This window comes from Aulonocara sp. 'chitande type north' Nkhata Bay, linkage group LG3, assembly GCF_057382095.1.
Source record: "Aulonocara sp. 'chitande type north' Nkhata Bay isolate Kocher_YH1m ecotype deep benthic linkage group LG3, A_spYH_male_GT1.1, whole genome shotgun sequence".
NCBI classification, from domain to species: domain Eukaryota; kingdom Metazoa; phylum Chordata; class Actinopteri; order Cichliformes; family Cichlidae; genus Aulonocara; species Aulonocara sp. 'chitande type north' Nkhata Bay.
In genome coordinates, this window is record NC_141346.1 from 35,533,189 (window position 1) to 35,557,567 (window position 24,379).

General features: G+C 39.7%; 2 protein-coding genes, 2 long non-coding RNA genes and 1 other non-coding gene across 5 annotated transcripts; 3 read left to right on the forward strand and 2 right to left on the reverse strand.

Annotated features, from left to right (window-relative positions):
• Positions 1 to 754: 754 nt before the first annotated feature.
• On the reverse strand, positions 755 to 8,205 carry LOC147335358 (uncharacterized). The gene is made up of 7 exons (XM_086278559.1): positions 8,189 to 8,205; positions 7,638 to 7,904; positions 6,868 to 7,134; positions 2,733 to 2,837; positions 2,508 to 2,576; positions 2,202 to 2,252; positions 755 to 1,860 (listed from the first exon to the last, which is right to left on the reverse strand). The coding sequence occupies exons 2-7, from the start codon at positions 7,831 to 7,833 to the stop codon at positions 1,853 to 1,855; spliced, it is 696 nt and encodes a 231-aa protein (XP_086134685.1). The 5' UTR covers positions 7,834 to 7,904; positions 8,189 to 8,205; the 3' UTR covers positions 755 to 1,852.
• Positions 8,206 to 13,175: 4,970 nt separating this feature from the next.
• Positions 13,176 to 18,835, forward strand: LOC147335359 (uncharacterized). The gene is made up of 3 exons (XR_015126725.1): positions 13,176 to 13,436; positions 18,196 to 18,284; positions 18,468 to 18,835. It is a non-coding gene; the product is annotated as an uncharacterized LOC147335359 (long non-coding RNA).
• LOC147335360 (uncharacterized) lies at positions 18,470 to 21,136 on the reverse strand. The gene is made up of 3 exons (XR_015126722.1): positions 21,054 to 21,136; positions 19,789 to 19,883; positions 18,470 to 19,650 (listed from the first exon to the last, which is right to left on the reverse strand). It is a non-coding gene; the product is annotated as an uncharacterized LOC147335360 (long non-coding RNA).
• Positions 21,137 to 22,197: 1,061 nt separating this feature from the next.
• Positions 22,198 to 22,839, forward strand: LOC147335361 (prolyl-tRNA synthetase associated domain-containing protein 1-like). Its single transcript, XM_086278562.1, has 3 exons — positions 22,198 to 22,305; positions 22,379 to 22,468; positions 22,554 to 22,839. Exons 1-3 carry the CDS (start codon positions 22,198 to 22,200, stop codon positions 22,764 to 22,766), a joined length of 411 nt encoding a protein of 136 aa, XP_086134688.1. The 3' UTR covers positions 22,767 to 22,839.
• Positions 22,840 to 23,471: 632 nt separating this feature from the next.
• On the forward strand, positions 23,472 to 23,545 carry trnat-agu (transfer RNA threonine (anticodon AGU)). The gene has a single exon. It is a non-coding gene; the product is annotated as a tRNA-Thr (tRNA).
• Positions 23,546 to 24,379: the final 834 nt, after the last annotated feature.

Consider the following 24,379-nt stretch of genomic DNA (forward strand, 5'->3'; position numbering starts at 1 on the left):
AATATTTTACAATTCTTCAGCCACTTAGTACTGCCGAAGGTGAAGATTTCCATGTTGAGTGTAGCCAGACAGCAAAAATTATGTGTTTTTATTAGATCAAATTTAACTTGAAAATTGGTAAACAGTGAAGGAAGGTTTTTGTGCAACTGTATTGTAAAATAGCATACCATTAAATGCACTTGTCACCAGCATCAATTACAACTTAAATAAAAAGGAAAGAGAAATTCTGAAGGTTTTCCCATGTTGTGCAAGATTATGAGGAATAAATATCGGGAGTTATTTCTGAACAGCCTGCAGAGCTGTCCACAGCACAGATCAGGGTCATGATGCTCCCTGCTCTCTTATCTGCTATCAGTGAGGCCTAAGGTCTATATACTGTTCAGGTTGCAGTGTAAAACATATGTAAGGGCACTCTTACTACAGCTAAAGCTAGTATGATTCTCTTACTCTTTGTTCCCTTTTGATACAAGTTTAGTAAGGTTATTAATAAATAGTTATATTATGGTGCATGACCCGCACTGAGTGTTGGGGCCACTTAACTGAAGCCCCTGCATCATTTTAACCTTGTCACACTGCTATGATATCAGAAAGATATAAACATGAATGAAGTACATATTTAGTGTGGCTGATCGTCTTTTCCATCTGATGTACCAGTGAATTAGTCATCAGTGGTCTTAGAAAATTGAGCAACCATGGCTTTGTTCACTGCTACTGTACATGTATGATCAAAGATTGACACTGACTAATACAATGAAAAACCACACTTATCCCTCATGAAAGAGCCAGAAGCACAGAACAATTCAATATACTGATTACCACTTTATTTGCAAATGCATTGTAAATTTGAATGAAAAAAAATAGACATGAAATGCATGATACATTCAAATCCATACAGTATGTATGAATACTGTAAGTATTCTTCATTACTTTTGGGATAATGTAGAAGATCTTATGTGTAAAAATATTCTCATTGTATGTACTGTAACACAGCAACAGCTGAATTTAAAGCCACATTTCACTACATACACTACATATAACACCTTCCAAACTTTCTGTTGTGACATGAAATGTTATACAAAAGTTTTAATAAAAAAAATTATGATGACACTAACCAACTTATTGTACAATGTTAGGGAGAAAATCACAAACATTTAAAATGAAAACACTGGAACAGTAATTGCATGAAAATCTCATTAATGAACCTTTTAGAAATTTGCCTCCCTTAGAACGTGATTTAATAATGTTTGCGTCATCAAAACATTCCTACTGATATTTAAATTATTTTTTTTACATCAAAGAGAAGTTAAAACATATATAATATAAAAACAAAACATCAGCGAAACATTTATAAAACATATTTCAGATGTTTAGCTATAATGTTATACCTAAATACTTTACCAGAAAACCTTATTTTATATTTGTGCCCATAGATTGTAACTTGATGGTCCATGAATGGTGGGAAATATGGGGGAATAGGACGTGGCAAAGGTCTGATGGTTGAGAATGACAATTAGACTTCAGTTATGAGGAAAGGAGACACTCAAACTATTGTCACTTCTCATAGCTCACCCAGTTTGGGTAGAAAGAATCGGACCCACTGCACCCACATCACACCCAACTTCCTTCCAAGCCATAGAAAATATGATGAAGCATATCTTGTCTTTGGCTTCACCTGGACAACAAAGATTTTCTTGTAAAACAAAAGGGGGTCTAGAAAAAAAAGTTTGGGAACCACTGAGTTATAGGAAAGGAGATGCTCAAACTACTGTCACTTCTCATAGCTCACCCACTTTCGATAGAAAGAATCGCTGACTTTCCACAAGAAGGAGCCACTGGACCTACAGCACACAAGTCACCCAGCTTCATATAGAGCAAGGGCGGTAAAGCACAGATAAATTAATAAATTCACAATTCCAGATACATTCTGCTTTAAATGAGCACATTAGATGAATGCTCTCTTCCAGTGGATTCATGAACAACACTGAACTTCTGTAAAATATGTTCAAATATACTCTCAGTATGAAACAGCTCTGCAGTTCATTATTATTATAGGTGTGATCACATTCTTGTGCTTACAATAATAATTAAATTAAAAAAAACCATTAGATTAAAATAATAATATTAGTATTGATATTAATAATAATCACTGTTACGTTCTAATCACGGCTTCCACAAACTATATATTCAAGTTGATACTGTACCATTTTGAGTATTTCCAGAGCCTCTGATTGTTTCATAGACAGAACGATCACCTACAAGTCAGAGAAAATGATTCACCACATAATGTAAACACAAGTATTCTTGTCAATAACATTTATATTAAGTTAAGATAAGCTTTCATGTCAGTGTAAGCACAAACATACATTGAAATTGGAAATTTTATTATTACTTAGAAATGCTGTACATGTTTAAATGTTGTTATTGTCTTAGCTTTTTTTTAATTCAACAGTGTTAAAGCTGCAGCAGAGAAAAGCATCAGGATATTTTAAACAAGATAAAAAACTAACCATGAATGAGAGAGGAGTAGACTTGTTGTTGATTTTCATCCTGACTCACCCTCTGCTCATCGGCAGAACCTTTATTAAAAATTCAAAATAAGACACTAACGTTCACATAGTTTATTGTGTTTTATATAATATTGTGAACAGTTTTCAGTTTTGGAATGTTGCATCTCCATATTTAAATATTTTAAAGAGTAAAATATGTAATATCAGAAGAAAAAAAAGTCTCACATTTCTTTCTGTAGACCTTTTTGTACAGGAACAGGAGGAAAATAAAAATGATTCCAGGAATGAGTCCAGTGATCATCAGAACCGGATATGGAGAACTCGGCACAGCTATTGCAAATAAGGAAAATGAACTGTTAACTTTATTAAACATAACCGAATTGCACAAAGTCAGAGTTAAGTCTTAAAAGTAAACTCTAATTTAAATATATAACAATATTATATAACCTCTTCACTAAATTTGGCACACTTGACAACCTTTTAAACACTGGCACCATTTGCTGTAAATAACAGTCATGGTTCCTTTTAGGTTTGTCAAGTGATTTATGTTTGTGTTGTGTTCTCTGTTTTTAGTATTTGTATTTTTGCGTTATTATTTTAACTGCCCAGTGTCACTTTTGTATATTTAGCTTGTATTTCAGGTCTGATACTTCATATGGCTTCTTTATAGTTTATTTTGGGATGGGAAATGGGACATACAGTGGCTTGCAAAAGTATTCGCCCCCCTTGAACTTTTCCACATTTTGTCACATTACAGCCACAAACAGGAATCAGTTTTATTGGAATTCAGCGTGAAAGACCAATACAAAGTTTTACAAATAAATAACTGAAAAGTGGGGTGTGCGTAATTATTCAGCCCCCTGAGTCAATACTTTGTAGAACCACCTTTTGCTGCAATTCCAGCTGCCAGTCTTTTAGGGTCTGTCTCTACCAGCTTTGCACATCTAGAGACTGAAATCCTTGCCCATTCTTCTTTGCAAAACAGCTCCCGCTCAGTCAGATTAGATGGACAGCGTTTGTGAACAGCATTTTTCAGATCTTGCCACAGATTCTCGATTGGATTTAGATCTGGACTTTGACTGGGCCATTCTAACACATGGATGTTTTGTTTTAAGCCATTCCATTATTGCCCTGGCTTTATGTTTAGGGTTGTTGTCCTGCTGGAAGGTGAACCTCTGCCCCAGTCTCAAGTCTTTTGCAGACTCCAAGAGGTTTTCTTCCAAGATTGCCCTGTATTTGGCTCCATCCATCTTCCCATCAACTCTGACCAGCTTCCTGTCTCTGCTGAAGAGAAGCACCCCCAGAGCATGATGCTGCCACCACCATATCTGACAGTGGGGATGGTGTGTTCAGAGTGATGTGCAGTGTTAGTTTTCCGCCACACATAGCGTTTTGCATTTTGGCCAAAAAGTTCAATTTTGGTCTCATCTGACCAGAGCACCTTCTTCCACATGTTTGCTGTGTGGCTTGTGGCAAACTGCAAACGAGACTTCTTATGGTTTCCACAGATTCTCGTTTGGATTTAGACACCAGACAGGTCAGGGATAAAGTTATTGAGAAATTTAAAGCAGGCTTAGGCTACAAAAATATTTCCAAAGCCTTGAACATCCCACGGAGCACTGTTCAAGCAATCACTCAGAAACGAAAGGAGTATGGCACAACTGTAAACCTACCGAGACAAGGCCGTCCACCTAAACTCACAGGCCGAGCAAGGAGAGCGCTGATCAGAAATGCAGCCAAGAGGCCCATGGTGACCAGTGTTGCCAACTTAGCGACTTTGTCGCTATATTTAGCGAGTTTTCAGACCCCTTAGCGACTTTTTTTCTAAAAAGCGACTAGCGACAAATCTGGCAACTTTTTCTGGTGTTATTGGAGCCTTATTTATGATGACTTTTTGATGTGAAAACGCGTATCGCTCTTACTCTCAATAAGCAGCGGGTGCTGCCATGGGTACCTCACCCGTGCCAAAGCGAACACAGGCGGAGGAAGTCCTCCCCCAGCTGCTATCAGGGCAGGAGACGTTCACACCTGTGCGTCCAAACTGCAAATGAATCGCGCATGAGCGAAGCCGCTGCTCCCGCACTGACTGTAACGCAGTCAGTTCTTTTACTGTTATGTTGTTTTATGGGCCACAAGGTTTAAAACTACTTATAAACACACACAAAGTAACTCCACCAGAGTTCCTATTTTGGGTCACTTTTGCTGGTCCAAGCCCGGATAAAGGAGCAGGGTTGGAATTGTGACATTAAAAAAACAATAATTGCCAAAAGACATTAATTATAAATGCATCTAAGACGTTTTTTACTGACTTTATCTCTCTTCCACGATGTTATTTCTCTGTCCAACAGCGTAGGTTACAATTACATTATCATGACCAATTATGCAAATTAGGTGATGACGTCAATTAGTGACTGCTAGTGACTTAGCGATTTTCCTTACTGAGGAGTTGGCAACACTCATGGTGACTCTGGACGAGCAGCAGAGATCTACAGCTCAGGTGGGGGAATCTGTCCATAGGACAACTATTAGTCGTGCACTGCACAAAGTTGGCCTTTATGGAAGAGTGGCAAGAAGAAAGCCATTGTTAACAGAAACCATAAGAAGTCCCGTTTGCAGTTTGCCACAAGCCATGTGGGGGACACAGCAAACATGTGGAAGAAGGTGCTCTGGTCAGATGAGACCTAAATTGAACTTTTTGGCCAAAATGCAAAACGCTATGTGTGGCGGAAAACTAACACTGCACATCACTCTGAACACACCATCCCCACTGTCAAATATGGTGGTGGCAGCATCATGCTCTGGGGGTGCTTCTCTTCAGCAGGGACAGGGAAGCTGGTCAGAGTTGATGGGAAGATGGATGGAGCCAAATACAGGGCAATCCTGGAAGAAAACCTCTTGGAGTCTGCAAAAGACTTGAGACTGGGACGGAGGTTCACCTTCCAGCAGGACAACGACCCTAAACATAAAGCCAGGGCAACAATGGAACGGTTTAAAACAAAACATATCCATGAGTTAGAATGGCCCAGTCAAAGTCCAGATCTAAATCCAATCGAGAATCTGTGGCAAGATCTGAAAACTGCTGTTCACAAACGCTGTCCATCTAATCTGACTGAGCTGGAGCTGTTTTGCAAAGAAGAATGGGCAAGGATTTCAGTCTCTAGATGTGCAAAGCTGGTAGAGACAGACCCTAAAAGACTGGCAGCTGGAATTGCAGCAAAAGGTGGTTCTACAAAGTATTGACTCAGGGGGCTGAATAATTACGCACACCCCACTTTTCAGTTATTTATTTGTAAAAAATGTTTAGAATCATGTATGATTTTCGTTCCACTTCTCACGTGTACACCACTTTGTATTGATCTTTCACGTGGAATTCCAATAAAATTGATTCCTGTTTGTGGCTGTAATGTGACAAAATGTGGAAAAGTTCAGCCGAATACTTTTGCAAGCCACTGTAAATGAGCTCAGCTTCTGTGTACAGTAATAATCGAATATCACACTAGATTTGATGCCAGGCGACTGTGGAATGGACTGCGCTGCATCACTGACAACAAGAACGAAAACACAGGCAGTGTTCAGCCCACCGCATCTCTCGCAGACGAGCTTAACAACTTCTACGCTCGTTTTGATGCAGACAACAAAACCAGATCCTCTTCCCTCAGGAAGACAGTGAGGCTGTAACTCTAACACTCAAAACAGAAGATGTGAGATGGTCAATCCTCACAAAGCTGTTCCTTGTTACCATCTGACAGGTGTTACAGGAGTCTGTCTGCTCAGACTACAAGACTTAAAAACAGTTTTTACCACCAAGCCATTCGACACCTCAACCACAACACTTAAACACACACAACACACTCAACAGGAGACAGAAACTGTCCTACAATTTCACAGGTACATACTACACTCTGCACTGGTCATCTCATTTTTATTAGTATTTTCATAAAAATAAAAACCCTTATTCCATGCAATACTGTACTAACTGCCACTAAAAAATGTTGTACTGCTCAGTTTCACTCCTGCCACTTTATCCCCATCCCAAAATGAAACTGATTTGTCTGTGAGTCCTTAATAAACTGGCCACTCTTTAGGGTGTTTTATTATCTTAATATGCTAGCCTCCTGTTGTAGCTGTCTGCAGGTGACTGGGGGTGCTGAGGATGGTAACAATAATCACAGTCACAGAGTAGCATTATTTTTGATGTTTTTTCTTGATCATTGCAGATAGATAGATAGATAGATAGATAGATAGATAGATAGATAGATAGATAGATAGATAGATAGATAGATAGATAGATAGATAGATAGATAGATACACACACACACACACAATGAATGTATATTTCAAACTAAATTACTGAACTCACAGGTTTTCTCAATGGTGACATCATCACTTATATCAGTGTAGTAAACTGGGTTTCCTCTTGTTCCTCTGCAGCTGTAGATTCCTCCTTGAGATACTCTGATATCTCTGTTTTGTTGATCTCTGATTTGAACTTCAGAGGTTGTTTGGGTTCGTCTGAACCACTCATATTTCCATCCATCAGAGCTCTGCACAGAGCAGGTCAGTGTCACACTGCCCCCTGCTGGTATGATTGTTGTTCCTGCTGTCAGTGTGGCCCTGGGTTTATCTGCTGTTATGAAAGAGGAAGAAAAATAAATAAATATCTGTGATTCGTTATAACAACATATGAACACTGAAAAAACAATAAAGTTTATATTTTTATTAGTTGATCTCTAAATGACCACAGCATAAATGTTTGTCTATTCTCTGTTGAAGGAAACACAATGATGCATTAAAATGTCTCTTCCTCATGTTTTGGTTTAGATAACAGAAACATCTTCACTTTAAACTTCATGAAGCTTTTGATGTTTCTTCTTTTCCTTTAGAAATGTAATTAAATTGAATTTCATCCATAATTGCTTTTGTTAAAACTCACACACCTGCTAATGATAAATTACAGGGTCTGTCAGTATTGTAACACTGACTTTACTGTGAACGAAGTAACAGGTACAGTGATCTTGGTTAAAGTTCAAATTTCAGTGACAAATTGAATTAAATGTTCTCTATTTTATAATTCAGTTGAGTATCTGAACAGGGATCATACATTTGTGCTGTCGGTCACTGAAGACTTACCTAATACAGTTATAGAGACAGTATTACTGTTCTTTATATGACGTGAGCTCACCAAGCTACCACAGCACTGATATTCACCACTGTAACCTGTAGATGTAATTTCTAATCTGAAGTCTTTGTCTGTGTTGTAGCGCACAAATTCTAGACCATCCTTCTTGATTTGGTAAAACCAGTCAGTATCTTCTCCTTCATTCATGTCACATTTGAAGGTAACAAACTCTCCAATGAAATAACTGGACGAGCTGGGTTCAATAGTTAACACAGCATCTAGAATCCAACACAACCACACAGTTAACAATCTGAAACACTTTTATGCATCTGTGACAGTATGTCACAGATGCATACACAGACACTGTTCATATATTGTTCATATATATATTTTACTATTCAAAACACAAACTGTGTTTATATTCATAAAATTATAAATTAGTGATGAACAATGAAATGAAAACAACAATGTGAAGTGCTTAAGACTGATAAAGCAGTTAAGATGAATCTTTACTGAATAAATAAAAAAGAAAGAAACAAGAAAAGTAAAACTTTTCAGTCACCTTGAACATGTCCAGTGCAGAGTAGCATACAGAGCACTACAATAAAGAAAGAAAATGTCAGACATTATCAAATAAAAGACACTCAATATGTGTGTGTAGGTTGTCAATCATACAGATCATGTTAGTGTGTTTATGTCATACTTGAGTGTCTAAGGAGCTCGGTGAGAAAGTGACTGGACTTCTTTAGGTTTCCTGAAGGTGTTTCATATCTTTTCTAAGAAGCTTCTTCAGTTCTAAAACCAAATGGTGGAGAATCCCAGGTATTTAAACCCTAGTGGTGGAATCCCTTAACTCAATATTGATCCTGTGCCTCATCACATGAGCCAAGGTGTGAATAACAGTGTGGGTCATTGTCACTGGAGGTTTTTACTTTTCTTTCTTTTTTTAAAAATCTTGTCCTATCTGACAAGTCTTTGCAATGAGAAATACGATCTGAATAATTTTCTGTCAAACACAGCTATAAATTTTCTCCAAGCTCCCCTGGTTCATGTTTATTTGTTTATATTTTCTTCATACCTATTAGTTTTATTTCAGCTATAACATTCTATCTATCTATATATCTATCTATATATTACTGTGGTGTGTGTGTGTTCTGTGTGTGTGTGTGAGTGTGAGTGAGAGGCTGACAAGTCTGGTGTGTATGTTTCTGTGTCAAGAAATGTACTTGATAATGAGGGTAGGAAGTCACAATAACACGCAGACAGAGATGGGAGAACTGCGCTATTTTCAGCCCTCAAGGCTACCAAAGACCTGAGAGGTTTCAAAATTATTTTGAGGCCTTGCTTCACCCTATTATGTGGCCTTCTGACAACACCTGATGCTAGATGGGAGTACGGATTCAGGCTCCTCGGAAGGGATCTCAAAAATGCATTGTAGGTGGCAGACTGTAAGGGATGCCATGACTAGAGTTTAAATAGCTGCATTCCCCATGTTTTGGTTTTAGAACTGTAAAAACTTCTCGGTTGAGAGGTGAAACATCTCCACAAAACTTCAAGTTGTCTTCTTTCCAAGCTCTGTAGAAACTCAAATATCGTAGACACATGCCCAGAACTGATCAACCCATGGCGGAGAGCAGAGAGAGCATCAAAAGGGTAGAAAACCCAACACCAACCAACCCAGCTGTGAAGTTAACCTCATGGTAGTGAAACCTAACCAAAGAACGACAAAAGAAAAGAAAAAGAAAAAAAATGCCACTCTTCTCCCCTCTGTTCTTTTTCTTTTTTCATTTTCTGAGAGGCAGTGGGGAGGTAAGAGTGTACAGCCCTATCCGGCGGGGAGGTGTGGGATGCCAGATCAGGTGCCTCCCTTCTGTCTCTCCTCTCTCCTATCTTTTCTCTTTAGTCTTACTTCTCTCTATCACTTTTTCTATCCCTTTGAAGAAGTGAGGCTCCATAAATATTAAAGAGGTAAGTATTGCTTCTTGTTTTACAGTGAATTGATGGAAGAAAATAAAATGTAGAAAAATAAACAGAAGAAAATAGAAGAGAAACAACAATATAACATAAACCAGTAACACACCCCAGGGCCTGATCAACCCTGGCAGGCCTTCCTTGGATGAGGGTGTCTAGTGATAATGGCCAAAACACCCGATGAATCCAAGGTCCACTACTGATGTCACAAAATTTTATTTTATAATCTAGCTCAGATCTCTAATCCCTAACCCTAACCAAGGAAGGTAAAAAGAATCTAAAAAATGGCAAAATAGCTTTTGATAAAAGACTGAAACACCCTGTTAAGTTGAGGCATACAATGATGTGTCTCTCTGGTAAAGTTTCCAGGCTGCCATCCCTCAAGACTTTCTCCATTTGAATGAATGCATAATCAGGGATTGTAACTTCTAGTCCTTTTATTGAATCATAAATAAAACACTTGGAGTTTTACTGGTGTCTACTAAGATTTGTGACATTTTGTATTAAGATGTAAAATTAATATTCAATTCAATTCGCTGATGGAGAAACAAACCTTTCTTAGATAAACTAAACCAGCTCCACTCTTATCTGAGTCAGTGCACTAAAATCTAATCCAGTCTACAAACAACCATGTTGGTAACAAACACGAGAGTCGTCTGATCACATGACCTGAAATAGTACAAATGACTGATGCTCTGTTCTTCTTACTAAAACATGTTTATGGATCAGTATGAATCAAACAATAGGAGTCAGTGATGTACTCACAGAATAGGCCCAGCTCACAGAGCAAAGTGGCTCCCATCCTCACATCCAGCAGTGACACGTCTGAAAACTTCTACAACTTTCTGTAAAGAGAGAGAGTGAAGCAGCAGCACAGCAGATACCAAAGAGCTGAGAAGGAAACAAAGAGGTATTTTTTTACTCCTTCTCTCTGCTTCCTTCCTTTTCAACAGAACTAACACTCTTTAACAAGATCTGACCACAGCATGACGTGTTTATACTCTTTTATATTTATTTCAATTTTCATCTCTCCAGGGTGTATCCCACGTCTCATCCTAAAACAGCTTTGATCGGCTCCAAATCATCTGAGACGCTCAACTTTATAAACAATTAAGAAAATATTTAAAATAAAGTATTTCAATACACTAATGCAGATTTTTTTTAACATGAAATTGTGGTTTGCTGATAAATTCACCCACATGTCGTGAGCAAGCTCAAGCTAAACAGAAATAGTGTCGTTAACCAGAAGTGGACATGAGGCAAGAGGAAGTCTTTCCCCCTCTCTCAGATTATATCTCTGTTACTTTAAAAGTGCTGCTGTGTTTATGGTGATGTCAGCTTGGCTGAGTTGCTGAGGCTCATGGGTCATGGTTTTGAAATCAAATAAACTTTAAACATGTGACAAAGGTGTAAGTGTGACATGCTAAACTTCAATGCCACATCAGTGCCAAAGTTTCACAGTTTGTACTTTATACTTTACAGAAGAAGAGGAAGAAAATGCAAAAAAAAAAGTAAAAGCACAATGTTGCTTCAGCCGCATTTACACCTGTTTATTTGTATTTATTTATTACAATTATTTTTTAATGGGTAACTACTATACACAGATCACAGCCACTTAGCAGTGGGTGTTTTCCCTTTTCACACTCTGGAAACCTTTTAAGAGACAGAAGCTCAGGATGTCTTCAAATAACTCATCAGTTTCACAAGAGATACCACAGAGTGAGATTTAAGCTATGTCCAAACTAGCCTGGATAGATTTGAAAACGGCGTTTTTGTCTGAAAACGCTCCGCGTTTACACTATCGTTTTCAGTCGTTTTCACAGAGTTGTGCATCCACATTGAAACGGCCTAAAACGCTTACGTTCCAGTAGTGTGCATGCGTGAAATGCAAGAAGATTCGGCCTAATTTCTGTCTGCTGTTTATTTACTTTCCGGTGTTGTGCCAAAAAGTGATTGTCTGCCAAAAACTGATTTCCAATGTTTCTGTGTATTTTTTATGTGTAATATCTTTACGTATGTTCGTAAAAAGACTTCGGTGAACAGGGTTTACAAAGGGGTTATATAGAGAATTAAAACAATATCTGTTTTTCAAGTATCTTTACAACTCTCTGCTATTGTACTTACATTATAACCAATCCGGTCCTTTATCCCCACTTAAAATATTTTTACAGAAATATTGTAATATTTGCTGCCATGTCTGCTGTCCTCTTGGCCAACTTACTCTTACAAAAGACATTTATAATGTTAATGAGATTTTTTTAACTGTATAAAGTCACTGCCAAAAACTGATTGCGGCTTCTACCTTGTTACACGAATGTTGTTTGTGGCTCAAGATGACTTTATGTCATCCATGAGGGATGCATTTGACATATGTTTCACATATTATAGCCCAACAAGTTACTTATAGCAGTTTAAATACGAGCAATCAGTTTTTGGCAAATACCGGAAATCAGTTTTTGGCAGACAATCACTTTTTGGCACAACACCGGCTCATTGAAACATTGCGGCAAAATGTTGAGGAAAAGCAACACATTTTTTAAATGGACTAACAATGAGGTGGAGTTGCTGCTGCGAGTAACACAAAAGTAAAAGGTTTGAAGAAAAGCTATCTGGAGCATGTACAAACTGATATTAATCTTTAATAGGGATGTGAAAATTGAGAGCAGACAAAACAACTGCTGTATAATGCCCTCCGCTATCTTTGTTAAATTGGTCACATGACTGCATCACATGACTAAAATGTGTCATTGTTTTCGAAAGTCTCCGTTTTCACTGTCCACACTGTGACGCAAATGCACCGTCTTCAAATTTATTCGTTTTCGGGAGCATTTTCAAAATGCTGTTTTTTTCCTTGGGGAAAACGCCATCCCAATGTGGACGGGAGGCCAAAACGGAGAGAAAACGATGTGGACGTAGCCTTACACAGCACTTTTCTAGTTTTAATGACTGTTAAAAGTTAAAACTGTGTAAATGTATGCATTTCAATAAAAAGACTGTAAGCAGAGGCCAGAGCTGGAGTCATCTGAGGTTGGGTGCAGAGCTTGCAGCTTGCAATTAAAAATAGGCTGACCTTTAACTATCTTGCTTCGTTCACGGTGATAAGTCTCTGAACCAGCGGGGCCTGCGAGTGCAGACCTAACACACCTTAATGAAAAGAAAAAAGAAGTTCTGTAGGTTTTCCCATTTTGTGCAAGTTTATGAGGAATAAATATTTGGAGTTATCTCTGAACCTCCAGCCTTCAGAGCTAAGAACAGCTTAGGATCATGCTGCCCCCTGCTGGTGCAACTCTTTATCTGCTGTCAGTGAGGCTTGAGGTCTGTGGAATCAGAACGATGCCACCTTGAAACGAAACCGAAAAATGGATTGAAACCGAAAAAAAATATTGTAACTGAAATAAATGTACTGAAAAATCTTGTATTGAAACCGAAAAAAAAATTGATAGTGAAAAACAATTAATTGAAACTGTAATTTTTTTGTTTTCGCTTACAATTTTTTTTTTGGTTTCAATCCATTTTTCGGTTTCAATCCACTTTTCGGTTTCAAACCATTTTTCAGTTTCACTCTGCTGGCACTGTTTTGGCGTACGGGGGCGCGCTGGGGGGCGGGGATTCCGACCCGCATGTATTTGCATATATTATAATGCTGACCAATGACTGGAGAAAACACTGACGACGCGGCTGCGGTCACGGACAAACTCGCACGTGTCTGTTCGGGAATGGCAGATGCCGAGAGGTCCAGCGTTTACATTACCGACTATTTCAAAGTGACAGCCTGAGGTGTTCTTCAGTAAATTGGACTACCGGACAGGAGGACCTGAGGCCCCACCGCATTATTTTTGGTAAGTTAAATGTGTTTGTAAGCTAATCCGTAATTTAGGTCCTTAGCTAGCTACCTAAGGACCTAGCTAGCTAAAATGAGCACTCGGCTGTCGGGGAAACATGTTTTGTAAAGTTCGTTTAGCTAACCCGTGCAGGTGAATGAATTTACCCTGACTAAAGAAATCAAGAGAAACGCACCGGGCTGCTTGGTGACTAACCACGGTTACTGTACTTTTATTATGAGTATTATACTGTAAGAGCAACGGGCTGGACTCTGCTTCTGCTCCTGTGCAGAGCTGATTATTAAATATGTGCAAACAGCAACATGTTTTCTGAGCAGAGTGAAGCTGACCCCCCACCCACTTGAAACGTAAAGGCAAACAGGCGGAGCGGTTAGTGCTACGTTTGTGCAGATTTGTGCAGGTAAAATTAGCGTTTGTGCTGCTACGGTTTCCGAGATATTAAACTTTATTTTATAGGTCATTCAAAGGTCACCATCCCCCCAGACTGCTCCAAAACGGGTCAAAATGGTCTACTTTTTTAGTGCTACGTTTGTGCTGATTTGTGCAGGTAAAATTAGCGTTTGTGCTGCTATCATTTTAAAGATATTAATAAAAATTTCTAGAGGTCATCAGAGGTCAACCAGCCCCCCCACATTAATTAAATCAAACAAAATGGGTGTCAATCAACTGTGCCACGTTTGTGCTGGTTTGTGCTGCTAAAATTTTCGTTTGTGCTGCTTCTGTTTTAAAGATATTAATGAAAATGTAAAGGTCAAAAGGTCAACCAGCCCCCCCACATTACCCAAATCCAACAAAAGTGGTATCAAACGTTTGTGCTACGTTTGTGCTGGTTTGTGCTGCAGAAATTTTTGTTTGTGCCGTTATTATTTTAAAGATATTAACAAAAATTTCTAGAGGTCAACCAGCCCCCCCATATTAATGGAATCAAACAAAATTGATGTCAAACGTTTGTGCTGCAAAAATGCTTGTTTGTGCTGCTAACATTTTAAAATGTTTAATAAAATAACGTCTTGATGCGTGCTTAATCATCCAGGTAAGTAAATCCCAAAAGGTTGATTCTGTTCATCTGGACATTTTCAGTTGGAGAAACGTTTCGTCACTCATCCAAGTGACTTCTTCAGTCTCAGCTGACTGCAGGTTTCCCCAACCTTATAAACACCCGTGAGTGAAGTTGCCCCCCCTACCTTCTTCAAATCGAACAAAATTGATGTCAAACATTTGTCCTGCAAATTATTTTGTTTGTGCAGGTTATTTTTCCCTAATTTTATAAACAGTACATGTACAGTGAGAGAGAGATGTTACATCTGTCTTCACTTGCATCCCAGTCATAGAAGCGTTGGAGGTCGTTCTTAAGAGATTACAGGATCATCCCAACCTCAGCAACAGGACCACTCTCAGCACTGATCAGTCGTGTTTGCTTTTGGAACTGTGTCTTAATTCCACCTATTTTGCATAAGGGTCAGTACAGGCAGAAATCTAGGTGTGCCATGGGTTCCCACAGGCCCCTGCTCAAAGTCAACAAACCAGTTCGTAAGCAGGTACAGGTGTGGCCAGAAGGGTCCTCAGAGGGACTGCTTTTCCACCACAGGCCGCCACACACGACAACACCACAGACTTTCAGGAATATACAGAAACTGTCACTGCCTACATCCCAAAATGCATCGATGATGTCACAGAGACCAGGACTATCACTGTCTGGGCCAATCAGAAACCATGGCTCACAGGTCAGGTTTAAATGCTCCTAAAGTTGAAAAATGCAAGCCTTCAGAGCCGGAATTAGGTGAGTCTAAGAACAGCAAGGGCAAACCTGTCACGTGGCATCAGCTACAGCAAAGCTTCAGCGACAGCAGAGATACTTGGAGGCAGTGGCAAGGAATACAAACCATCACAGACTACAAGCCCACTCTACAGACCGTGGTGACACAATCCCCAGACAGTGTGTGGAGATCCCTCCACCATCATTACTGAACCCAAGAAGTCATCTATCTCCTGCTTTAAGGACTACCGTCCTGTCAAACTCACCTCCATCATTATTAAGTTAAGTGCTTTGAACGGTTAGTCATGCATCAAATCAAATTATCGCTTTCCCCCAACCTGGATCCATTTCAGTTCGCATACTGGTCAAAACGCTCAACCGATGATGGAATTTCAACTGCCCCTCACTCAGCCCTCACACATCTGAACACTAGAGACTCATATGTCAGAGTGCTGTTCATAGACTTCAGTTCAGCATTCAACACCATCATTCCCCAGCAACTCATTCACAAACTGGATCTGCTGGGGATCAGCACCTTGCTGTATAACGGGCTGCTAGATTTCTTGACAGGAAGACAGCAGACAGTACGGGTCAACAGCAACACCTCCAGCCCAAGAACACGGAATACGGGGACTCCCCAAGGATGTGTGTTGAGCTCCCTTCTCTTCACTCTGCTGACCCACGACGAGATCTACTATAGGGGTGAAGTTAACCATCTGCCAGAGTGGTACAGCAACAACAACCTGTCCCTGAATGTGGAGAAGACCAACAGCGACTCTACTTCCTCTGCAAACTGAGAAGCACAAGAGATCCAACCCCCATTATGAGCACCTTTTACAGAGGCACAGTTGAGAGTATCCTCACCAGCTGCATCACTGTGTGGTATGACTCCTGCATTGGGTTCTGCAGGAAAAAATGACAACGGGTAGTGAGAGCAGCTGAGAGCATTGTGGGGACCTCTCTTGCCTCCCTCCCCAGGAGATCTACTGCACCTGCCTCATCTGGAAGGTCCTCTCCATTACAGGTGACTCCACTCATCCCTTCAACAGCGTCTTCAGTTTGCTGCCATCAGGAAGGATACTGAAGAGCCTCCGGGCCAGAACCAGCAGACTGAGAGACGGCTTCGTCCATTGGGCTGTCAGGATGCTGACCATCTCTGAATCGAGAAGGGGGGCCCAAGGGTACATCTTTCGCCATCCTACAATGCTGTGATTGTAGCCATTCCCCACTTTCTGTGAATGGTACTCATGGCCATTGATCAATAGGCTTTGATTAGTTGTCATTGATCAATGGTCATAAGAATTTGCATACTAACAATCATGGAATTAACCCCCCGGCACATTGTTCATTCAGTGGCGCTAGTTTCCTTCACTATGCAAATGTACTGTTTATATGGTTGGGGAAACCTGCAGTCAGCTGAGACTGAAGAAGTCACTTGGATGAGTGACGAAACGTTTCTCCAACTGAAAATGTCCAGATGAACAGAATCAACCTTTTGGGATTTACTTACCTGGATGATTAAGCACGCATCAAGACGTTATTTTATTAAACATTTTAAAATGTTAGCAGCACAAACAAGCATTTTTGCAGCACAAACCAGCACAAACGTTTGACATCAATTTTGTTTGATTCCATTAATATGGGGGGGCTGGTTGACCTCTAGAAATTTTTGTTAATATCTTTAAAATAATAACGGCACAAACAAATTTCTGCAGCACAAACCAGCACAAACGTTTGATACCACTTTTGTTGGATTTGGGTAATGTGGGGGGGCTGGTTGACCTTTTGACCTTTACATTACAAACGCTAATTTTACCTGCACAAATCAGCACAAACGTAGCACAGTTGATTGACACCCATTTTGTTTGATTTAATTAATGTGGGGGGGCTGGTTGACCTCTGATGACCTCTAGAAATTTTTGTTAATATCTTTAAAATAATAACGGCACAAACAAATTTCTGCAGCACAAACCAGCACAAACGTAGCACAAACGTTTGATACCACTTTTGTTGGATTTGGGTAATGTGGGGGGGCTGGTTGACCTTTTGACCTTTACATTTTCATTAATATCTTTAAAACAGAAGCAGCACAAACGAAAATTTTAGCAGCACAAACCAGCACAAACGTGGCACAGTTGATTGACACCCATTTTGTTTGATTTAATTAATGTGGGGGGGCTGGTTGACCTCTGATGACCTCTAGAAATTTTTATTAATATCTTTAAAATGATAGCAGCACAAACGAAAATCTTTGCAGCACAAACCAGCACAAACGTAGCACAAACGTTTGATACCACTTTTGTTGGATTTGGGTAATGTGGGGGGGCTGGTTGACCTTTTCATTTTCATTAATATCTCGGAAACAGAAGCAGCACAAACGCTAATTTTACCTGCACAAATCTGCACAAACGTAGCACTAAAAAAGTAGACCATTTTGGCCCGTTTTGGAGCAGTCTGGGGGGATGGTGACCTTTGAATGACCTATAAAATAAAGTTTAATATCTCGGAAACCGTAGCAGCACAAACGCTAATTTTACCTGCACAAATCTGCACAAACGTAGCACTAACCGCTCCGCCTGTTTGCCTTTACGTTTCAAGTGGGTGGGGGGTCAGCTTCACTCTGCTTGTTTTCTGTCGCTTTCCACATGTGGAAGGACATTAAAGCCAACTTTTAAATTCCCCTCATTAGTCAATAGCTACAGATTAAATAGCAAAGCCCGATACTTATGTACTGAAACCAACTACTTCCGCTTGTCAGCTTAAGTTAAAATGTAACATTTTTCCCCTGATTATTTTTTTTTAGCTTTTTTTTTTTTTTTTTTTGAGTTTGTTACAAATATTCAGGTTAAAAAACTGTCCAAATTATTTTTAATGAATTATGTTCACAAAGTCACATGTTCAGTACTCTGTACAGCTTGCATCCTTTAGGACAAATAATTTGAAACATTAATATTTCTTGTTCAATACTGAGCTGATAACACCTCTGTATGTTGTGACCAGGATGCAGTAGCAGACTGAACCTTGACTGAAACCTGCTCCATCATCTCATCTTTGCAGATGTCCATTTATAAAGCATCAACAACTCAAAGGTAAACATGATATTAGAAAATGTGTTAGTAAAGCCTTTAAAACAAATAAAAAAATAAACAGCTGTCGGCAGAACTGTAGGACTGAACAACTTCAGATCCCGAGTAGGATCAGCTGTATTTCAGATTTGAGAGATAAACTTTATATTTCAGTTTGTGATGATTCTGTTCTGTTTGTGGTTACAGGAGCTGTCCTCAGATTCAGACCTCAGCACCACCCAGTGACAGCAGACAGATCATCCTATATCTTCAATCTTTGTAGTAACTCCAAAATTAACTGAAGAAAACAGTACAAAGGTTAAAGTACCACATGTGCTGTCAGTGAAAGCTGCAGCTGTTTTATTGATCAATTTAAAGACAAAAAGTCACAAGGATCAATCACCCCTGTAACTGTGTCACTATACATCAGCATTAACAGTACCTCAGTTTGGTGTTTCAGAAAACTGCTGATCTCAGACCTGCACAACTTCTGTTTTAAACACTGAATGTACTCAGCTACATGAAGAGCACATGATGTTTTCTCTGACACAATTAAATAAAACCTGATTAAAGTCAAAGGTTGTTACTTGTATTTGAACTAAAAACTTGTGATCTGGAATTCTTTCACTGTTTTTTGACAATAGTGTGTTATTTATCATAAAGTAATTCAGAGTCATTCATACCAGAGTAACCAGTGAGCACAACATATATTTAACTTTCTACAGGACTTAAAGCTATTACTATAGCTTATAGCTATTACTTAACTGCACTACTGTATAGTTCTGTGTAAATAATCATTCTGTACATATGATTTTTAATCCTACAACTGTTTATAATTTGTATAGTTCACATTTCTGTATAACTGTATATCTCAGATTTCTGTAGTTTTTCATATTTATATCCTGTACATAGTTTGTGCTCACTACAGCCTGTACATACTTATAGTTATAGAATATTCACAACATACTTCATACCGTGTACATTGTAACGTACCATAATAGACCCATTTCTGTAATATACTTACATATCTATACTATTGCTAATATATATTGTAATATATCTATATCATGGCTAAAGCACTTCTGGATGGATGCAAACTGCATTTCGTTGCCCTGTGCCTGTGCATGTGCAATGACAACAAAGTTGAATTCTATTCTATTATATTATGTAAAAGTCCAGACCCTCTGAGGATTATCTGAGTACTTCTAACATTACACAAAGCAAAGGTCTCCATCAGTGTTCATGAAATGCTGGGTTTATCCTTCTTGTGAGGGAGCTGCTGGTGAAGATCACGAGCCCTGCTTGATCCTGGCGACGAGTTTCAATCTTCCTGGTGTTTCTGAAATGATGCCTCCCACTGTGGGTCAACAGAACTTCTGGCACAGGACAGCTGTAATGAAAGAAATTGAAGTTTTGGAAAAAAAAAAAAATCTTGGAAATGCCCTAAATGTGAGAAGCAGATTTTGTATTTACTTTTCTTTTGCCAATCAAGATAACAAAGTATAATTTTCACCATACAATTACTAACCTTGTCATCTCCTGCACTGTCTGTTTTGGGCTCTGGGCTTGTCCTTCCCAGCGCTCATGAGACTGCTTTGCTGCACTGTGGTATGAGGTGCTAACCTGTTGACAGTGTTGGGAAGGTTAATTTTGAAATGTATTTCACCAAAGATTATAGAAGTAATGTATTCTGAATACTTTACAACTACATGAATGTGCTATTGCTGTGTGATTTATTACTATTACTGAAGGCTACTCGCCATACCAACACCAACTAGATGTTAAAATCTTAATATAAATGAGTAACAGTAGGTGGACATTAGGTAAGGCTGCAGCGATCTCATATATAAAACTATTCCGCGCGTATATAAAACAGGTCAGCGGCTCCGAACCGTAGTAAAGGGACCTCTGGCTAATACCTCCGGTTCGTGTCAGGCTCGTAGCTGAAAACTAGCTTTACTTTGTTGTCTGGGTCAAGTTTGCTAGCGAGAGACAGAGAGAGGCGTTGAAAGGCTGCTTATTGTTTCGGAGGAAAACACGAACACGGTGTACAGTCGAGTCTTAACAGCTTACTTACAGCTGGGCTCGTCAGGCACTCTTTTTGGCTTTAGTGGTTATTATTATATTTACATGCTTCCAGCTCCCGTGTCTGCTCCGTGACAGCTGTACTTTTCCTTTCTCTCCCTCCCTCGCTCACAGACACATAACGGGTATGGCAGTCCATTCTCCCTGCAGCACGGACTACACTGCCCATGAGGCTACATTGTTTAGGGCGATGCCTGTAACACTCTGCTATTGCCTTCATATTAAATCATTTTTGTATAATAATTTTTAGAGGCTCTTATTGCGTGTTTTGTTTGGGTTTCCACCGGTGTGGAATTACCAAAAATAGAGAGACCATAGCCTAACATATGAAACAGGTAAATACCGCCATGTAATCCATTTATTTCAACAAACTAACTGTATTCTCAATATCACCTATTGAACAGTAATTGTAACGGATACATTCTCATATTTTGTATTTTAAATACGTAACGCCGGTGCATGTATTATGTTACTGCCCAACACTGCCTGTTGAGATCCTGAGATCCGCTCCTAGAACACCGGCCTCCAACTCCTGAAGAGACACGGGTGTCCCTAAATTTAGCAAATATTAGCTTCAGGCTAGCTTGCTACGACGAATAGGCTAATACCAGCATTTTACCACAACTTCACCAGATGTAGCTAAAAAAACTAAACTAATGTCCAGCCCAGTGGGACAGCAAGAAAAGATGACAAAAAATGATTACTTACTTGCGGTTTGGAGGTTCAAGCTGAAATTGAAGCAGCCATTGAAAGACGGGAAGAGAGAAAGATGGCAGCTTGGTCAGCACTAGTGGCCTCTATAATTTATGCAAATACATGCGGGCCGGAAACCCCCCCCCCCCCCCCCCCAGCGCGCCCCCGGACGCCAAAACAGTGCCAGCAGATTGAAACTGAAAAATGGATTGAAACCGAAAAATCGTCATTTGCACTTAGAAACATATAATCATATATGCTTAGAGGTATATAATCGTTTCCATATTGATAGAATGTCTCATCCTTAGTAGGTCTTTAAGACTCTGTGTACCATGAGATGGTAGGACGTACACTTCTTTTCCTGAGTGTTCTGGCATACCTCACACACGTCCTAAGGTCATAAGAGAGATTGTATCTTCTCTCTCTGATATATACAGTGTTGGTCAAGTTACTTGAAAAAGTAATCAGTAACTAATTACTGATTACTTCCCCAAAAAAGTAATCCCGTTACTTTACTGATTACTTATTTTCAAAAGTAATTAATTGCTTAGTTACTTAGTTACTTTTTTTTAACTTTTTTACACTCGCTTACTTCACTGTCATAAGACCTTCTCGCAAAAAATCACGGTTTTAGTAACGCAGAGTTCCTACGGGAAAGTAACGGTAATCTAATTACCGTTTTTGCAATAGTAATCCCTTACTTTACGCGTTACTTGAAAAAAGTAATCGGATTACAGTAATGCGTTAACGCGTAACTGCCCATCTCTGGATATATGCTATGGCAAACACATCTGTATCTGTTTAAGTAAAAGAGGCTTTTGTTTAGGGGAACTGCTGCACTCTCTGGCCCAGCTATCTTGGGAATCATTCACAGGGTCATATTCCTTGTGAATAGATAAACCTAACAACTCCAAAAATGAGTCCAGTGATCATCAGAACAAGAAATGAAGAACTGGATACAGCTACTGCAAATAAGGAAAAAGAACTGTTAACTTTAATAAACTGAACTGAACTTAGAAGCTGTTTTAATGTAGGAAACCAGGAAGAGTTGCAGGAGGCTTTGATGTTAGTAATACAGTGAGGTACTACATGCCCAGCTTCCACAAAGAACCCGCTCTCACCCACTTTCCTCCTCCTGCAGGTGTTCACGGTGGAGGAGATGATGCCTCACCTGCAGGGCGTGAATGGCGCCGTCACCAAGAACCTGTTCCTAAAGGACAAGAAGAAGAAGGGGCTGTGGCTGGTGTCGGCCCGCCATGACCGCCAGGTCAGCTCCTCCACATGACCTCTGACTTAAAAACTAAAGACTAACACCTCACTTCCTCTCGTTCCATCTGCAGGTGAACCTTAATGACCTCGCCAAGAAGCTTGGTGTTGAGAGTGGAAATCTGTGCTTCGCAGATGAGGCAGCCATGTTGGAAAAGCTGAAGGTAGGGAGGATCAAAACGGGGAGGGCCAATTATTGAGCTGGATTCACAGGTCACAGCTTTAGACTCCTCCTCCCCTCTCCTTCAGGTGGGTCAGGGCTGTGCGACGGCTCTTGCACTGCTCTTCAATCAGGGTCACAGCGTGAAGTTAGTCTTGGACCGGGACCTGGTGGAAGGAGGCCACAAGATGGTCTACTTCCACCCGATGACCAACGCTGCCATCATGGGGCTCAGACCGGACGACCTGCTGTGCTTCCTCAAGGAGACGGGACACGAGCCAATCGTGAAGTGCTTCGAGTAAAACGGACACCCGGGCCTGGTTTAAAAGCGACGCGAGGGCGGTCCTGGTCGGGCTGAGAGCAGGATACGGCCGTCTGCCGCCGAGGATCTTGAGAAGCTTCATGCTAGTGTAAAAACAAACATTTTAAAAACGTGTTTGTGTGGAGCGATGAAAATCTGCAACCTGAACATTAAACAGCTTCTCATGACATCTGAAGTTCACACGGACGAGCACACCGTTTGTCTTCTGTGCATCATTCGACGGTGGTGGTGGTCCTACTGCTCTTCACTAACAGCCTGTCATGTTTAGCAAAGTCTCCAAAATTAAAATTTATTCACTGAAATTTGACCCTGGATGTTATTTATTATCCTGCAAATGTAAAGCGAGAGAATAAAAAGCTTTGTCATCTCTGTTTGGTTTTAAATTAAGAGTTTATCAGAAATATGCTTTAATCTTTTGACCTTAACAAAAAGAAACAGCCTGTAAGAAGGTAAAACACGAGGGTCAAAGAGTTACTTATTTTAATAATTACACAGATAAGAATCAAGTTACATGGTTCTGACAGTATTTAAAGGGTTTGGTGAGTAACCAGGAGGCAAGCTAAGAATCCGCTTTAATTTTCAAGCACTATTTTCTGAATGCCAACAATAGTGCCCAAAAATTGAACTTGTCTCCTTCTGCAGTACCAGGTAAATCCAGGTAATATCGGGTTGCCTGACAGCAGGAGGCACTGTGGCTTAGCTGGTCAAAGCGCCTGTCTAGTAAACAGGAGATCCTGGGTTCAAATCCCAGCAGTGCCTTCCTGTTACCATTTGAAACCATCTTCTTCACAGTGTTGATTGCATTCGGGAAATCTTTCAAAGTCTGTGTATGTCCTCAGCAATGTTGCCTCTAATTTTTCATGTGTCTGAGCGAACACACAAACTCCCTGAGCGATCCCTTTGACCACTGTGAGCGACATCAGACTTGTGCACTGTGGTCACACCAGCATCTAATCCATCCAAGTTACATGGTTTATTAAAATAATCAAATTATAGCATTTACATTTATGTTAGACTACTTTTAATTAACTGCTTTAACCCTCTTACAATGAAAACTTAAAAAATTCTAGTCATTGACCTGTGTAGTATGTTAACACTATTGGAAGTAAATATAACTTGAACTCCAATTTTGAAAACACAACTTAATTCTTTTTTAAAAATTTTATAAAGCTCTGACTTGTATTATAAGTCTGTGGTCTGGGAGAGAGTCCTGTAACTCTCTGTCTGCAAAATACAGTAAATAATGACCAATGTTGGGCAATTAATTATATAGTTACTTCTTCAAAAAAGTAACTGAGTTATGCAAATAAACAAAGTTTTTTGCAGCTATTTTTTTAAACGCAGCCAAGGCGTTTTTTTAAATAAACATTTTAAACTATTTACAGAACAATCAGCTGTTCTGCATCAAATCTGATGCCACACAAATTATTTGTGCCGCTCCAAAAAATAATTTCTGTCCACTATGAGATGAAGGAGAACAACAGCCTGATCCCTGCAGGCCTGACAACAGGAGATGTATCACTGCTGTAACACCTGTAACATTCAGCAGTCGCCTCATTGTTCTGACACACACAACAAAACTATTGACTACAC

Excerpts from the sequence above, each read along its gene's own strand:
- LOC147335358 (XM_086278559.1), bottom strand. The coding sequence starts at position 7,833 with ATGAATGAAGGAGAAGATACTGACTGGTTTTACCAAATCAAGAAGGAT. Across the intron at positions 7,135-7,637 it reads TGTCTCTATAACTGTATTAG|CAGATAAACCCAGGGCCACA; the intron begins GTAAGTCTTCAG and ends CTTTCATAACAG. Across the intron at positions 2,838-6,867 it reads TGTCACCATTGAGAAAACCT|CTGTGCCGAGTTCTCCATAT; the intron begins GTGAGTTCAGTA and ends TATTTGCAATAG.
- LOC147335361 (XM_086278562.1), top strand. The coding sequence starts at position 22,198 with ATGATGCCTCACCTGCAGGGCGTGAATGGCGCCGTCACCAAGAACCTG. Across the intron at positions 22,306-22,378 it reads CGGCCCGCCATGACCGCCAG|GTGAACCTTAATGACCTCGC; the intron begins GTCAGCTCCTCC and ends TTCCATCTGCAG. Across the intron at positions 22,469-22,553 it reads CCATGTTGGAAAAGCTGAAG|GTGGGTCAGGGCTGTGCGAC; the intron begins GTAGGGAGGATC and ends CCTCTCCTTCAG.